Here is a 17336-nt window from a genome sequence, read left to right on the forward strand (position 1 = left end):
TATGATTTGCTACAAAATAGTGTTAGTAAAAACAAAATACATATAAAAAATGAAACTAAACAAAATTCTCATTCTATTTAAAGCACGAGGAATATAAGATTTCCAAATCCCTATAGATGTTGTGAAAAGGGTCTCATAACAATGGTTTTATAAAAAATGTCAGCAAGCTAACTTTTAGTGTCAATGTATTCAAAAACAACGTCCTGTTTTTCAACATGATCTATAAGAAAATGGTTTCAGATATCAATGTGTTTAGTTCGTGAATGAAATACTAGATTCTTAGTGAGGCTAATCCCACTAGTACTATCACACTTAATTAGAATGCAACCAAGTTTCAAATTATAATCTTGCAATTGTAGCATTAGCCATATGATTTGTACATAACAACTACAAGCGGCTACGTTTTCAGCCTCAGCATTAGAAAGAGTAAGGCTATGCTGCTTCTTATTATGGTAAGAAACTAAACAGTTTCCAAATAAGTGATCGGTACCACTAGTACTTTTACTATCTCAGTTGCACCATACAAAACCATAAACAGAATAACTTACTAAGCTAGAAGCACTACCTTTAGGATACCAAAGACCGTTTTGGGAGGCTCTATTAAGAAAACTTAAAATACATTTTGCAATACTGAAATTGGATTCTTTAGGTGATGTTTTATATCTAGCACTCATGCATGCGCTAAACACGATATATGTCCTACTCATAGTTAAATTGTGTAAGGATCCGATTATACCTATATAACTTCTCTGTCGTTCAATATCACCAGGTATTTCTTCTCGAAATTTCATATCAAACTTTTTGAGATATTTTAAGCAGTATTTATTTTGGCTAATGAATGTTCCTTCCTCGACTTGCCTTTTTGATGTCACCCAGAATTTTATCTAACGATTGATCTTTTGCAATTGTCCATTCTTAAGGCAGTTGGTTCAAGATCTCTTGTTTGTCATCCTCATGTAAGCTTTCCTCTTTATCCTCTCTAATGTCCTCATCCTCAGGAGATGAAGAACCTCTATGGGACTCTTGTCTCTGATCAAACATTGCGTTATCACACCTAAAATATTAGACCAAATACCATTCCCCGTCTTTTAGGGAAAGGAATCATCAAATGCAACATGAATAAATGAATTTCCTTAATGCAAACAAGTTAATTAAATGAAAATAAGATAACTAAAGCGCAATTACAATAATTAAATGCAAACAAGTTAATTAAGTGAAAATAAGATAACTTTAGTATAATTCTAGGAATAAATACACAATTATGATGATCTAGGACTAAACTTTCTGCACAAGTAAAATTAGCAAATAACAACTTAATACAACAAAAAGAATACAATACGATCAAAAATATGATTAGATACATCTTCTTTCACTTGTCTTGAGAATCCACAAATATTCTTAGACACTCCTGCACAAAACACCAATGAACTAGATACCCAATTTTAATTAGGTTCTTTAGGGCTAGATGAGGTACACTTAGGAATCCATGTCAGTTTACTATTGAAAACTTGAATGTTCCTAATATGAAAAAGGGGATTAATGTTTCCCTTATCACCACAATAGTGACAAATAACTTTAGATGAAATTCATCTTTTATTAGTGAAACAAAGTTTTTCATGAAAACCGTCTCCCTATCACTTGAAGAGCTAGAACAAGAACAAGATAGTAAAGTAGCATAATTTAGTTGTCCTTTGATATTTTTTCAGTTTCATGTTTTAAAGTTGGACACTTAACACATCCTACTTTTTCTACGCTTTCAACAAATGCGTCTAAAATATTATAATGCCCATTAACTAAATATGTATGCGCTTCTTTAAGAGACCCTAAAGCGCAATTAAGACTATTTATCTCCTTTTCAAGTTTTAAAATAATTTATTTTTGGAGAGAAATTTTCTTAAATGCATTTATAGAATCCGCATACATATCATTAAATGCTTGCGACAATTCACTATATGTATATTTATTATCAGATTCAGAAGTATATACTTTTGACGTTTCACCTTTCTAACGTACCATCAAACATAGGTTGGCACAATCATCATCTGAACTTAAGCAAGAATCTGAGGACGAGCTCTCATCCTCTTTTTCACATGCGCTATAGGCTCTACGACCATTAGAACTTTTTCCTTTCGTCTTATAGAATTCCTTCTCTTTCTTTTTAAGATTTTTGGTGAGACTTAGACAAGTAGTTCTATAATGTCCCGATTTACCCCACTTGTAACAAGTAATGTCATCCTCCTTTTTCTTGTGTTCTCTTTTAAGCGGTTGAGTATTTATGAAATTTATCGATCCTTTTTTGGAATATTTAAGCTTGTCTCTCCTTAGGTATTTATTATAGTGTTTGATAAATAAACCCATCTCCTCCTTTTTAGGAGCTTCTTCATAAGAAATATCACTTTCCTCCTTTGATTTACTAGCTTTAACGATGCAGATTTCAAAGAAAGATCATGTTTTTCTTCTTTCCATTTCTCTTTTATTTTTTACTTTACTTCGCTATAGGTGAGTTGTTTCAGTTTATTTTCATGCTCGTCTAACTTCCCAAATAAATTTGTGATACCCAAGGTATTAAAATTATTATATTCTTTTATAGCATAAACCTTTGGTTGCCACTCCCTACACATAGATCTCAATATTTTGTTAGCATAATCTTTGTTGGAATAGGTTTTATCCAAGTTGCTTAATTCGATGATTAAGTGGAGGAATCTAGTTTGCATGGAATTCACAGATTCTTTGGGTTCCATAAGAAACAATTCGAACTCCTCTGTAAACATATTGATTTTAGAATCCATGACGTCATCAATTCCCGCAAAGAGAGTTTATAGAATGCTCCACATACCTTTGGCACTCGTATGATGTGAAATAGTATAGAATACTCTCACGCTTAAAGTAGAGATAAGTATGTTTCTCGCTTTCAAATCATGTGAAGTCTTTCTTGATTTCATCATCATTCTAGTCTTTTGGGTGTTTTACAACTCAATCTTCACATGTAGGGATAACTGGTCCCTCGATAACGGTACACCTATGATCGAACGTATAATTTTCACCTTTAAAAATAGGCGCTCTATTATATGCTTCCTATGGATTGTCATCGTCCGCCAAATTCTCAAAACTTTTGGAGTCGATTAGACTTAATCAAAAGACTAGCTATTGATGCCCATTATTGGGTGAGAATATTAAGTAAGAAAACAGTCCAGACGGGGGGGGGGGATGAATAAAATTTTTAAACAAAATTCAATCGATTTTTCAAAAATGAATGATCAGAGATTTTCATAGTTTGTGCGCGAAATATTTAGAATGAAAATATGAGAATTATATTAGTAGAGAAATTGCTTCGCATAAGCACTTAATCAATTTTCAAATATCACAGACTTGGACAAGTAGTTCTATAATGTCCTGAATTACATCACTCGTAACAAGTAATGTCATCATCCTTTTTCTCATGTTCTGTTTTAAGCGGGTGAGTATTTCTGAAATTTATCAATCCTTTGTCGGAATGTTTGAGCTTATTTATCTTTAGGTATCTATTATAAATTTTGACGAATAAACCCATCTCCTCCTTTTTAGGAGCTTATTCGTCAGAATTGTCATTTTCTTTCTTTGATTTACTAGCATTAACGATGACGCTTTCAAAGAAAGATCATGTTTCTCTTCTTTCCTTTTCTTTTTCTTTTTTGACTTTACTTCGCTATCGGCAAGTCATTTCACTTTATTTTCATGCTCGCCTAACTTCCCAAACAACTTTGTGATATCAAAAGTATCAAGATTAGTAGATTCTTTTATAGCGGTAACCTTTGATTACCACTCCATGCACATAGATCTCAATATTTTGTTAGCAGAATCTTTGTTGAAATAGGTTTTACATAAGTTGCTTAATTTGTTGATTAAGTGGAGGAATCTAGTTATCTTGGAATTCACGAATTATCTGGGTTCCATTAGAAACAATTCGAACTCCTCTGTAAACATATTGATTTTAGAATCCACGACATCATTCATTCCCTCATAGAGAGTTCAGAGAGCATCCCACATATCTTTGGCACTCGTATGATGTGAAATAACATATAATACTTTTGCGCTTAAAGTGGAGATAAGTATGTTTATCACTTTCAAATCATATGAAGCATTTTTTATTTCACCATCATTCTAATATTTTGGGTGTTTTACAACTCCATCTTCACCTGTAGGCATAAATAGTCCCTCGGTAATGATAGACCACATATTTTTTGTCAACTGATAGTAAGTGTACGTTCATGATTGATTTCCAATAAGTATAATTTTCACCTTTAAAAACATGCGCTCTATTATATTCTCCCTATGGATTGTCATCGTCCACCATATTCTCAAAACTTTTGGAGTCGATTAGACTTAATCAAAATACTAGCTCTTGATGCCAATTATTGGATGAGAATATGAAGTAAGAAAACAGTCTATAAGGGGTGAATAGACTTTTAAAACAAAATTCAACCAATTTTTCAAAAATGAATTATCAGAGGTTTTCAGAGTTTGCGTGTAGAATATTTAGAGCAAACATATAAGAATTATATTTTTAGAGAAATTGCTTTGCGTAAGCACTTAATCAATTTGCAAATATCACAAATAATCTAATGATGATATACAAGGTATTCAATTGTATACTTCACAAGTTGTGTTTATACAATGATTCAATTTTGTGAATTCTAAACTCAACAAGTTTCTCTGATTTTAATCACCATTAAAGCTCCATTAGGTACCGATTCTAACAAAACATAATCTTAAGTAATAATTTGATACAAATTGAATAAAAGATAAACTACTCTAACAATTGAAAACCTAAGCATGCAATATCCTACGAAATTTAAATACAAGAGTAAAAGTGAGAGAAGACACCGAGATTTATAATGCTTCGAAATTCGTCATCGCTTTGCCTACGTGCACCCTTCAATGGTTTCCCATTGGAACTTGCATAAATCCATTTTATATTGACAAATATTGCAAGAGTTCATACAATCACTAGTCCACAATAATGCTGAAGACAATAAATCTTCTATATGGATATTGACTTGTATACAACGTAATGCCAAATTGTTCTGCATAATCTTTACTCGGTTGACGCTTCAAAATATTCCAATATCACCAATATTATCCAAGCCTTGATGTGTAGTAATCATCCCTTGATCATACTGATTCCTTGATAAGATTTGAAAAGAACCCTGCCTTGTCCGTAGCCTTTCACACAGTCACTACTAAGGCAATTTGGAGAGAAGAACCAATGAAAACTCCACAATCTTGCAAGAACCTGTAAATCTTTACCCAATCTTTAAGAACGATTAGTTTCAATATAGATTCCCCTTCATTCAATCATTGATCTCTCATTATCAAGATCTGAAATCAAAACAAAATTTGAAGAAGAAAGAAATTCGAAAGTAAGGGTTTTGAACTTTTCAAAAGTGAGAGGTAGTTTATTTCATGGAAAATCACAAAATGATTATGAGATTCTTACATGAAAATGTTAACCATTTTTTTTATATGTGCTTGAGATTAAGCATAAAAATGAGTGATAAAAGTTGGTTGAATTCAAATCAAGAACAATATATTGTTTGAGTAAAATGAGCAAGTGAAATGCAATAAAAAGAAAACAGATTTTTGACCCATTTCACGCTTGAATCAAATAAAGAACAAAGTATGATTTAAATTAAAGACCCAGTGAGTCGAATCATGCGCAAATCGTGATTCGAATCAACTGCAACAAGCCCTAATGGAAAATACTGAAAAATTGTCTGATACAAATCAAGTGTAAAGTCTGATTCGAATCAAATCAAGCAGGGATGACCAAAAGGAGCTTGACTCGAATCAAGTTAAAACTTTGATTCAAATTAAAATGTTAGAAAATCCCTGGTTCAATTTGATTTGAATTAGAATGCGTGATTGATCTGATTGATTTGAATCAAACATACAAAATCTCAATTTTTCATGGTTTTAAAAGTGCTTTAAGATTTTTCTTTGCACCTAACGAGAATAAAAAACACATATAGTTTTTATTTAAGTATTGACTCATTCAATTGACTTAAAGCATCATGATCAAGTTCAAATATAACCATTAATTTATGCATGCTAAAATGAATAACAAATTGGTTTCAACCTTGATTCAAAGATGTGCAATCATAAGGAGGACTCAATAAAAGATAATAAAAGAAAACGTTAAGACAAGAAACAAAATAAGCGTATCGGGGTGCTCCCCCTACATGTGTTAGGCACATTCAACAATCTCCTCCTAGGGATATGTAGCTTCAATGAGTAGTTAGATTCCTTAGATTGGGTCTTTTTGAGATGAACCTTTTTGTACTCTGTTGGATCAATTATTCAACTTTGTAACTAACTGGGAATAGTTAATTTGAAGTTGTGGAATTTGAATTAAAAAACGTAGAATGCTTAGTTTAACTTTAAATTAGCCTAAGAAATTAGGGAATTATTGTGTAAACAAGTTAGTTGAACACCAAAGAATTGGGTGCAGTGGTCTTGTTAATTCGTTGTATGATAATAATGTAATTGTAATTTGATTAATACACAGTTCATCAACAGGTATAATTAGAGGGTTCAAAATAAAGATCTAATCTCCTTTCATTGTCCTACTATAATGTGACAATTTTCTCGTCTTATATTCGTAACCAAATCATTATTAAAATATCCCTGTTGTTATTATTTTAATTTACATGTAGTTACTTTGTTTTAATTTGCAATCTGTGTGGAGACGAACTTATAAATTTTATTACTTCGACACGGTTAGTACATTTGCTAAATTGTCATCATGGAACAAAGGAAGTGAGCTCAAGCAATCTATATACTTTAATGAAAGAGTGCGAGAATGGAAGAAAATGTGGACTTCGATCTCATAAGAAGGATAGGTCAAACATGCAAACCTAATATCAGTAAAAAAATCGTTTGAGATTGTTTCAAAGACAAGAAGAAGTACTCTGAGAAACAATAATAGAAAAATAAAACATATTCTTCACAGGTAGCTCACAGCGAAATGACAAAGAATACTTCGGAAAGTCCTTTATACCCTGCTCGATCACTTAGGGTCATGCGATCAAAAACTCACCACTAACGGTAGATATCTTCTCTGAACAAAGCACTCAAGCAATCTAAGGAGGAGTACTGTTGCTGTTTGTCAGTTAAAAGTGTCAATCTCTCAGCAATGCGTTACAACTTCCAAGAGTAGCACTTAATGCATCCATTCCCCTAAAGCAGCAACGTTTCATCTAAGATGTCCACACCCGCAGATGCCATGGCCTGTTAACAACATATTTCACTAACTCTCGCGCTACAACACATGGACAAGGGCTCGAGGGCAATTGTTCTAAGTCGGCAACAAAGCCCAATAGCAAAATAAACAAGTATTGCATGAAGAGTAAGCAGACCCATTTTTCTCTACATTACAAAATATCTCTCACCAGAATATTGTGTCAATCTCTCAAAATTCATCTAACCGTTGACCGCATCCCACAAATTTAAGTAAAACTAAATATAGTATCATAATACTAATCACTTCGTAATGAATGCTTACATCATTTTAAGCAACACAAATTTAAGTAAAACTCAAAAACAAATTACATTAAAACAAGTAACAAAATTGTCCTGATAAACTTTGTTGTATCAGCACTAATTCACAATAAACAACCCCAATTTGTTTCCAACCCATTCTTCATATGGAAAGTATCCTTTTATGTCCAGGCTCCAGACCTATCCCTTGTTCCATCTAATCAACCTTCTTTAAACAAATCTATTTTCTATACAAAAAAATTAATAAAGAAAAAAGGGTATAAACAATGTAAAAAAGACCCTCTAATTTTTCAAGTACTTGATGATGGATAAGAAGAAAGCAATTGAGTAGGTACACAATGAGAATTCCTCCAAGACTTTGCATGAAGTTTAAGAATCTCCCTTGCTTTCTCCTTAGCCTTATTTCCACTATCAACTTGAAGAACCAAACAAAGCTTTGCAACAACTCCTATTTGCAACATTTCTTGAACAACTATATGTGTTGCAGAGAATCTTGCAACAGATAGAAGAATTCTCACTGCTCTATCATTGGCCATTGTTGAAATCCTCAAAATCTTCTTTGAAACAATAGCTAAACCACATCCATGGCTTAAAAGTTCAGCTCTTCCATCAGCAGATTGACATAACATCTCCAAAAGCACCAAAATCATCTCACATGGCTTCCTTTCTTTACAATCAAGAAGAAGTTCTATCAAAACTTGAACACAACCTGATTCCACTGCTCTTACTCTATTTCTCCCGATTTCAACGAGTTGAATTAACGTTTGTAGGGTTGATTTTGAGGCTTTTTTTGATATCTGATCTTTAAGAAGCTGAACTAGTTCGACAAAAAACTCGGTTTTTAGATTGGCTAGTTTTGACGAATCAGCAACCTTTGACATAGATTTCAACAAAAAAACTGCGTATGTTCTTGAATCGTAATTACCCTTTTGTAGTAATCTCATTAAAGAGTCTAAGAATTCTCCATTTTTGAAGTTTAAGAGAGTTTTCAAACCTTGTTCTGTTAAATGAAGATTGTAAAGGATGCATATAGCTTCATCTTCTGCATTAATATTAAAGTCTAATGCAAATCCTTCCATATCATCATCATCATCAAGAATGGTGGTTTCGGATAATTCTGCTGTTGAACATGAAGATGAACATCTTATGTTGTTTTTTGTTACTATTGATGCTAAGAACTCTACAGCACCGGCAGATTCGATACACCGTCGATTTGTTTCGCTCTCCGAAGCGATTACTTTGAGCTTTTTGAGGGATTGAATGAGCAAATGAGGTGAATCTGAAGAATCAGAAGCTTCTTTGAGATGTTTCTCTATAAGGGTTTTTGTTGTTGGTGGTTTTGGGGTTGGAATTCTTTCAACGCCATAAGAGGAGTTAATGGTGCACCAAGCTTGAATGAGTCTACGAAGAGTGTGGTTCGGTGTGAGAATAATGAGATTTTGATGATCATGTAAGAGTTGTTGTTTAGTGACAGGACATGTATTGTTTTGGGAAGAAAAGAGCCATTTTTCAATGGATTGTCTATCGTAGGTTATGCCAGTAGAGACAGTAACCGGATCGGTCATGAGTTGAAGTGAAATAGGGCATAGAAAAAATGGAGAAACATCAATCTCTTGATTCATTGTTGTTGCCTTTTGGTGGAGAGTTGAGAAAATGGTTTGATTTGAGAGAGAGAAAGGTGATGATGGTGTTGTTATTTATAGTTTTCATATTCAAAGCGTGGGAAAGTCAATACACGGAATAACGAGGCTTTTTCATTTATAACAAAAAGGGAAAATGTGAGAGCTATGACTTTTCCAAGGGATCATGGGAAAGGTTAAGACCAAAGTTACCTAATGCATGAACTTGAACAAGACAAGGTTAAGTTCCCAGAGTGTATAAATTTACCTAATCAGGTGCATGAACTTGAAAATGACAAATTTAAGTTTCCTAGTGTGAATTTTTAGAATACTTAACATTTGATAAATTGTTAATTTGGCCTAACACAACTATGTCTTTATATTTGAGTTTGAAATCGACTATGCATAATACTGCTGACATGCAGGATTATACGATTGTAATTTTTAAAAGAAGAAAATAGTAATTCCTCCCCCATTATAATTTTTACAATAGAAAAATTACAAATTTTTTCACGACACATATTCCGTCAAGTTCGTTATACCTCAAAGATTAGAGTTGTTCTAATGAAGAAAATTTTAATTAACTCTATTTATACTAATACTCTATTTCTTTTTTCTTTCCACTTTTTCTTTCCACTACTCAGTATGAGATTTGAATAAATATTTGATTTGACATAATTGACATGAGTATCGATGTTATACATCTGAATGAATGAATATTCCAATCACTTTAATTTATCACATTTGCATAATTTATTTCTTTATTTTACACAATAAAATTGAATGTTGTGACTTTGTTAAAAAAATATTATTATTATTTTTTATTCGTAGACGAAGTGATAATTTTCACTAGAATTATCTTTATCCTATTTAGACATCTACTGATTTAAAACTATAGATTTGTTAATTCGAGAGAAAGAGTGACACTCCTTAATTATGTTCTAAATGTTATTTCTATTATTTTCATGTTTTACGTCAAGATGTCAGTTAAGACTTGGAGAAGAATTGTTAATCTTCAAAGGAGATTTATGTGGGGTGGGCTAAGTGGTAATGATAAGATCCCCTAGTTTAGTTGGATAGGTGTATGTAAACCTAAAAAGAGCTTGAACTTCGTGACATTCGCTAAGTTAATCCAGCTCTTCAAGGAAAATGGATGCATCATTTGATTTTTGGAAGAATATTTTGACTGCTAGATGACATTCATGTTTTCAAATCTTTTAATAGAGGTAGGATGACTAGACTTCAATCCGCTTCTCCTTAATGAAGAGCAGTCTTTCTTCTATATTCTAAATCTACTGATTCCTCTGATTGGTTTGTGGATGGCCTGAAGCAGAAGGTGGGATTATGTATGTTGTCATATTTTTGGGATGATGTTGGATAGGTCCCGTTTCTCTTAGAGTTCCTTCAGATAGAATTTTCTTGATCTATGACCATAAAAGGAATAAGGTGAGTGATTTTGGTATTTGAGAAGATGGGTCATGGTCTGGGATTTTCATTTGAGGATACCTCTTTTTGGCTATAAGGAAAACTTGATGGATGACCTTATCGTGATCATTCAGAGTGTTACTCTCTTGTTGAAGAGTGATTGTTAGTGTTGGTTGCCTGAGGGAGAACAATGTTTACACTATCGCTTCTTCCTAAGTTAATCTTTCTTAGTCTCACTATTATTTTTCTACTTTTCCCTCTAGTTTAGACTTTACTATGGCTTCTATTATGTGTAGTTGGACTCCCTCAAAAGTGGTGGTCTATGTAGACAACTTCTCTAGAATAAGATCCCAACTAGAGTGAATCTCCGTATTAGGCGGGTCATTCTAGATCTCGTTGGTTTTTCTTGTGGATTATATGATGGGTCTTTAGGGTCAGTATTCCACTTGTTTGTCACTTGTAATATGTCTGCAAACCTGGGGTATAAGATCTTTCGATGGTTGGGAGGATAATTGTCTCACCAGGTGACACTTTGGCTATGTTTAAGTTCTTTTCTTAGCCAATTTGGCTAGGATTAAAGGTGAACTTATCATGATTTGTCATTATGTGGTGTGGATCTTATAAAAAACCCAAAATAATTTCATTTTTACATGATTGCCGATTGACAAGGAGACCATGGAAGATAAAAGTATCTCCCTTGCATTGAAATTGTATTTTGGTAGGTCACAAAGTGTGCTTGTTTTTTTTTTTTTTTATAAATTGGCTTGGGGTCTTATTCTATGTCTCATTTGTATAAATATTTGTTGTTTTATATTAATAACCTTGTGCTTTTAATTTTTATTGTTAAATTTATTCTGACTTTTACTTTTATGTATTCACTTAAATTAAATCCGAGTGAAAATTATAAAATATAAGAAAGAGATAAAAATCACAAGGATAATGTGTAAAAAAAAGCATAGGGCGTTTGTGATTATTTACCTCATTTTGACTTTGTAATTTGAGTGCAATGGTTGATTTCTCTCTCCACGTTGGGGTTTGACTATTAGCCGACAATTAGAAAATGTTGATTTTATTTAGTCAATAAAAAAAGTTGTGGATGTAATGTAATGCAAAGGAAAGAAACAAAAATTAGATTTATTGAAATTGGAATCATGTGTACATCTAGCAACAACTGCAACGGCCAGCTATCCCAACATCACTCCCTTCCTGCTTACTTGCATATCCCACTTGTCACCGCTTCTTTCACCACCTAATTACGTGTTCATTTTGTGTTTTTTAATAAATACTTAAAATAATATATTTTTTATTTATAGATAAAGTTGTAATAATCATATTTTTTATAATAAAAATATTCAATTCATATCACTTTGACAGGTAAGACAAAGAATATTAGCGACCAAATTAATGATCTTCAATAATAATACTAATAAACAGGAAATATACTAGAAGAAAATAAGACGAAAAAATACGAAAGATTATCTATCAAATTCGATCAAAAAATTTACGCCCGAAAGAGAGAGTAGCTCTCCAATTTATTATACTAAAAAATTGATAAAAAAATTATAAATGAGTTATAAGAAAATAGTTTTCGCCTTTAAAGTTCTCAAAAACAAACTATACTTTCTACCCAAATGTTTCTAATATCTCTACCCAAGTGTTTCTAATATCTCTAACTCTCAATATATGAATCACTCGAACCTAAGATAACGAGATACATATTTATAATTGTTAAAACCCAACAGATTCATCACAAAGCCCAAAACAAAATCCGTTAATTTTAAAATAAAATATTATTAATATCTTATAGTATCTTTTATATTAATATTAATTTAGATTATTTAATAATATAAAATATAAGATTAAATATATTTTTGTTCCCTATAAATATCTTAAAATTAACTTTTAATCCTTATAAAAAAATGGCATGACTTAGTCCTTATAAAATTATTTTTGCGTGACGTTTTAGTCCTTCTAAAAGGACTAAAACTATGCGCATAAATAATTTTGTAGGGACTAAAACATGACCTTTATTTTTTATAAGGACTAAGAGTAAAATTTGTTAATTTTGTAGGGACCAAAAACATATTTAACCCTAAAAAATATATATATATATATATATATATATATATATATATATATATATATATATATATATATATATATATATATATATCAAATATTCTAACATCAATAAATAGATCCGCAAACCGAATCGATCAAATTTAATATCCGCAAACCGAATCGGTCAAACCCGATATCCGCAAACTGTACATTCTTGATGGTATTCGACTTTATAATTTTTGGTAATCCGAAAACGTATTTATTTCTTTTCGCCAACAAAAGTTTTAAGACATACTTAAACAAATCACTAAAAATATTAAAAATAATTGTAAGTAGCAATTTTGAATTTTGATAATGGTATCCAACATATCGATATCAATTTGTATGGGTCAAATTGTCACATTATATTTAAATAATATTTAAGCAATTTTAACCAATTTTACTTCTGTGTGAATTCAATAAACAATCTTGTTTTAATCAAGAATAAAAAAGAACTAATGATGGATTGAAATAGCAATCAAGCGCGGTGGAGAATGTTTTCGGCACAGAGGAGCGGTGTGAATCTATAGGGTTAACACTCAAACGCGCTCAAATTTAATGAGTGAATGAGATGTAATTTAAGTGTGAGAGTGAATAATATACTTTAGACTTAGAGCGTGAAGGACCATATAAACGGAAGATGGTTAGAACTATCCTGGATAATCTGACATAGAATAAGTTAGGTAAAATATCTTTTTTAGTCCCGTAAGTTTACCTCAAGGTTTACTTTGGTCCCTTAACTTGGAAAATATTTATATTGGTTCTTTAACTCTTTAAAATATTTCATTGTTGTCCTTCAAGTCTAATTAGCGACGACTTTATCGGTCAATTTCTGAGTTTTTCTATCGCTAATCAGATAAAAATGACTAAAATGAAATATTTTGAAAGTTAAGGAACCAATATAAATATTTTTTAAATTAAGAGACTAATGAAATTATTATCAACAATGGCCATGAAATTATTACTAAAATTTAAATGGCAAGTTCATCTAAAACAAATGTGTCCAACAAACTTCTGATCCCATCACTAGTTCCATGCCTTGTATGGTTTGTAGAGGTACAGAACGGAAAATTGATGTGAAAGATATATCCCTTAGCAATGAGCAGGGCCGGTCCTTTGAATTTGGGTGCCTTGGGCGAATCAAAAGAGTGGTGCCCCTATAATTTTTTAACAATAAATACATAAGGATAAAAGAAATAATTGGACAAATAACACATTTTCATTTGACATTATGCAAAAAGAATAGAAATATATATCTTTGAATCAATGTTTATACTACATGAAAACATAAACCACTACAAAGAGACTTATTATTCTTCTTCTTGATTCCGTCTTTTTTCCTATAAATTTTTTTATCAAACCTTTAAAATTATTTAAATATCATCTTCTTAGCATTTTTTGTTGCAAAATCGTGAATAATTTGTTCATAATCAAGGTTCTTCAAAAAATTATTTTCAATTGAAATCAACGCAAGAACTCAATATTATATAGCTTGATTTTGATTCAACTGTTAAAAGTCTTTAAAGAACTCAATATCAAATAATATATGCGTGCATTAGGAAAACAATTAAGAGTCTTTAAAGAACTCAATATCATATAGTTTGATTTTGATTCAACTGTTAAAACTTCTCTAATAACTTTCAATTCTTCAAATAAAATTTCACCATCAAGATCAAGAGAATCGTCATGTTTTAAACAAGTTTTAAGATGTTTACAACATGCTTTCAAATTCCTATCAAATAATGATCTAAGTCTTTCAATACTAAACAAGAATCCAAAAATCTTTTCATATGTGCTATACTGCTCAAATCTTCTATCAAGTGAGCCAATTGTTTGATCTACAATATATAAGAAATAATGATTTCGAAAAGACTCTTCAATAGACTCGAGATTCAGTTGTGTGAATTGAGATGGATTTTCATCATAGTGTTGTTTTCTACTAATTTGACGTTTTTGAATAAACACACATTTAATCTCTATTTCATTCTCAATCTTTTCAGCACTAGCCTTAGCATTTATAAATTCAGATTCTCTATATTTTTTCAAATACTTGATCAAACCTTATACTAGTTCTATAGCCACATCAATACACATGTCTTTTTCTTTTCTTTTTTTGCAAACTTTTGCTAATTTCATTAACAACAGTTAACAATTCAAACCAAATAATCATAGCTACTAAAAATTCAAACCTTCCAATTCCATGAATTGCTAAAGATTCGACTTCACTCTTATTTTAGGGATCATTATCTTGTTCAACTAGTTGAAGTATGTAATGCTTCACTCTTAATTTTGGGATCAATAATATAAAATATTTTCTATATCATTGTTTTAATTTTAGTGTCTCAATTAAACTCTTTAGTTGCTAAAATTATGGACATATTAATTGATTTTATTTTAGAAAAATTAATTGATTTTATTCTACTCTATATTTTATTTATGAGAAATTACATTATTTTATTAAATAGTGCCCCTATAACTTTGTTAACCAATACTTTAAAAAAAAATTTTAGCAAGTATTTTTGTAATATAAAATTCTCGTTTAATATATATATATATATATATATATATATATATATATATATATATATATATATATATATGGGTAAGAAATATTTTTTTTGGTTCCCCTAAAATTATGGGGCCCTGGGCTCCCGCTCTGCGAGCCCATGCTCAGGGCCACCCCTGGCAATGAGCATTGTGTGAATACTGCATTTCTATCAAGAAATTACATGTCACATCTATCACTGGCATGCAACCTTATGCTTATTTTGTTCTTATATACTTATGGTAAATTAATTATGATGAAATTAGATGTAGTAATTGTGTAGTGTTGGTCTTAAATGTATAATCAACTTCTGTTTCTGGATTATAAGCAAATGAAATATTGGAAAATGAATTCAATGTTTTTCTGTTCTTAAATGAAGGTAATGGTACAATGTTGTTCTTAAATGTGGCAATGGCGCAAATCAGAATTCTGGGTAAAATGCAGTTATATATAAACGCATGTGACACATGAATAGAATCTGGATATGGTACTGATTGCTGAGGCACTCTTGTTTTCTTAGAGGCGGTGGGTTCAAAACTCAATTGCTACAAAAATTTTAGGAAATTTCTTTACCCACCTCCTAACCTTCTTAGTCACCTCTGGCGAATTTACCAAAATACCCCTTGTTTCGGAAATACATTTCCGAAAACGTACTTTTATTGAAAAAAAAATGTGTTTTCGGAAATGCACTTCCGAAAACACGAAAAAAAGTGTTTTCGGAGATGCATTTCCCAAAACACCCCTTTTTTGAGAGAGGGGTTTCTTCGGAGATGCATATCCGAAATATTCCAAGACTAAATTGGTTTTGGAATGTTTCGGATATACACTTCCGAAAGAATTCAATAATTATTAAAAAATTAAAATCAAAGTAAATCAATACAATTAATAGGTATAAAATCAAGGTGAATCAATAAAATGAAGGTGAATCAATAAAATCAAGGTGAATTAAAATTTCCTAAACAATTTTAAAGTTAAAAATTATTTTACTAACTTATATAAATCAAAAATATTTTAATTTCATAAGTAAATTTTGAATTATATAAAGTTAAATATAAAATTTATTCATTAAATAAAGTTAAGACAAAATCTTTTTTTAATTTTTTTAAACTAAATAAAAAATTATAACTCATTTTTAATTATGAATCAGAATAGAAATATATAAATATATAATAATAATTATTAATTTTGTAAGTGAAATATATAAATATATAATATATAAATATATAATAATTATTATAAATTAAAACACACATTTTTTAATTTTGATAATTATTATATAAATATATAAATATATTTATAATTAATATATAATAATTATTATATAAATATATAAATATATAATAATTTTTATAAATATATAATAATTATTATAATTATTATATAAATATATACATTAAAACACTCATTTTTTTAATTTTTTTATAAATATATAACAATTATTATAAATATATAAATAAAAAATTATAACTTATTTTGTAAGTGAAATTATTTTAATTTTTTTAATTAAAATTATTTTAAATTTTAAAATATGAACCATGATAGAAATATATAATAACTATTATTCATAACTCATAAATTATATCAAAATATATAATTATTGTTATTCATTACTCATAAATTATATCAAATTTATGATATGTGAATTAATTAATATCCTAAAACTAATTTTTGTGATTTTTTTTGTTGTTTCGGAGATACATCTCCGAATTAGTCAAAATCCCAATTTTTGGGATTTTTTCGGAAATGCACTTCCGAAGTCTGTCTGAAAAAATTTAGAAAAAAAAATATTTCGGAAATGCATTTCCGAAGCGGGGTAAAGTGGGGTTTTCGCTGGGGGTGACCCCCATAGGGAGGTGGGTAAAGAAAAAACCAAATTTTATCCCTTAAAAGGGACGTGGCGCCACATCGACTATGTTTTGTCAGCTTTGTCTTGCCACATATACAAAACAAAAGGGGTTGAATTTTTTTAAAAGACTAAAATGTTAAAAACCTATATACGGGGTTTAAAACTACATTTAAGCCTTTATTATTTAATGGGTTAATAGTGATTTATCCGCTGTAATATAGACGTGTTTTGATTTACCCGCTTTAAAAAAAAATTAAATTCCCCC

At 30.5% G+C, this 17336-nt stretch overlaps 1 protein-coding gene across 1 annotated transcript; it reads right to left on the minus strand.

Moving 5' to 3' along the window:
* Positions 1-7031: 7031 nt before the first annotated feature.
* LOC131638474 (E3 ubiquitin-protein ligase PUB23-like) lies at positions 7032-9252 on the minus strand. The gene has a single exon (XM_058909031.1). It carries the CDS (start codon positions 9156-9158, stop codon positions 7827-7829), a length of 1332 nt encoding a protein of 443 aa, XP_058765014.1. The 5' UTR covers positions 9159-9252; the 3' UTR covers positions 7032-7826.
* Between the last annotated feature and the right edge of the window lie 8084 nt (positions 9253-17336).

The sequence above is a fragment of the Vicia villosa genome, unplaced genomic scaffold (genome assembly GCF_029867415.1).
Source record: "Vicia villosa cultivar HV-30 ecotype Madison, WI unplaced genomic scaffold, Vvil1.0 ctg.002321F_1_1, whole genome shotgun sequence".
NCBI classification, from domain to species: Eukaryota; Viridiplantae; Streptophyta; class Magnoliopsida; order Fabales; family Fabaceae; genus Vicia; species Vicia villosa.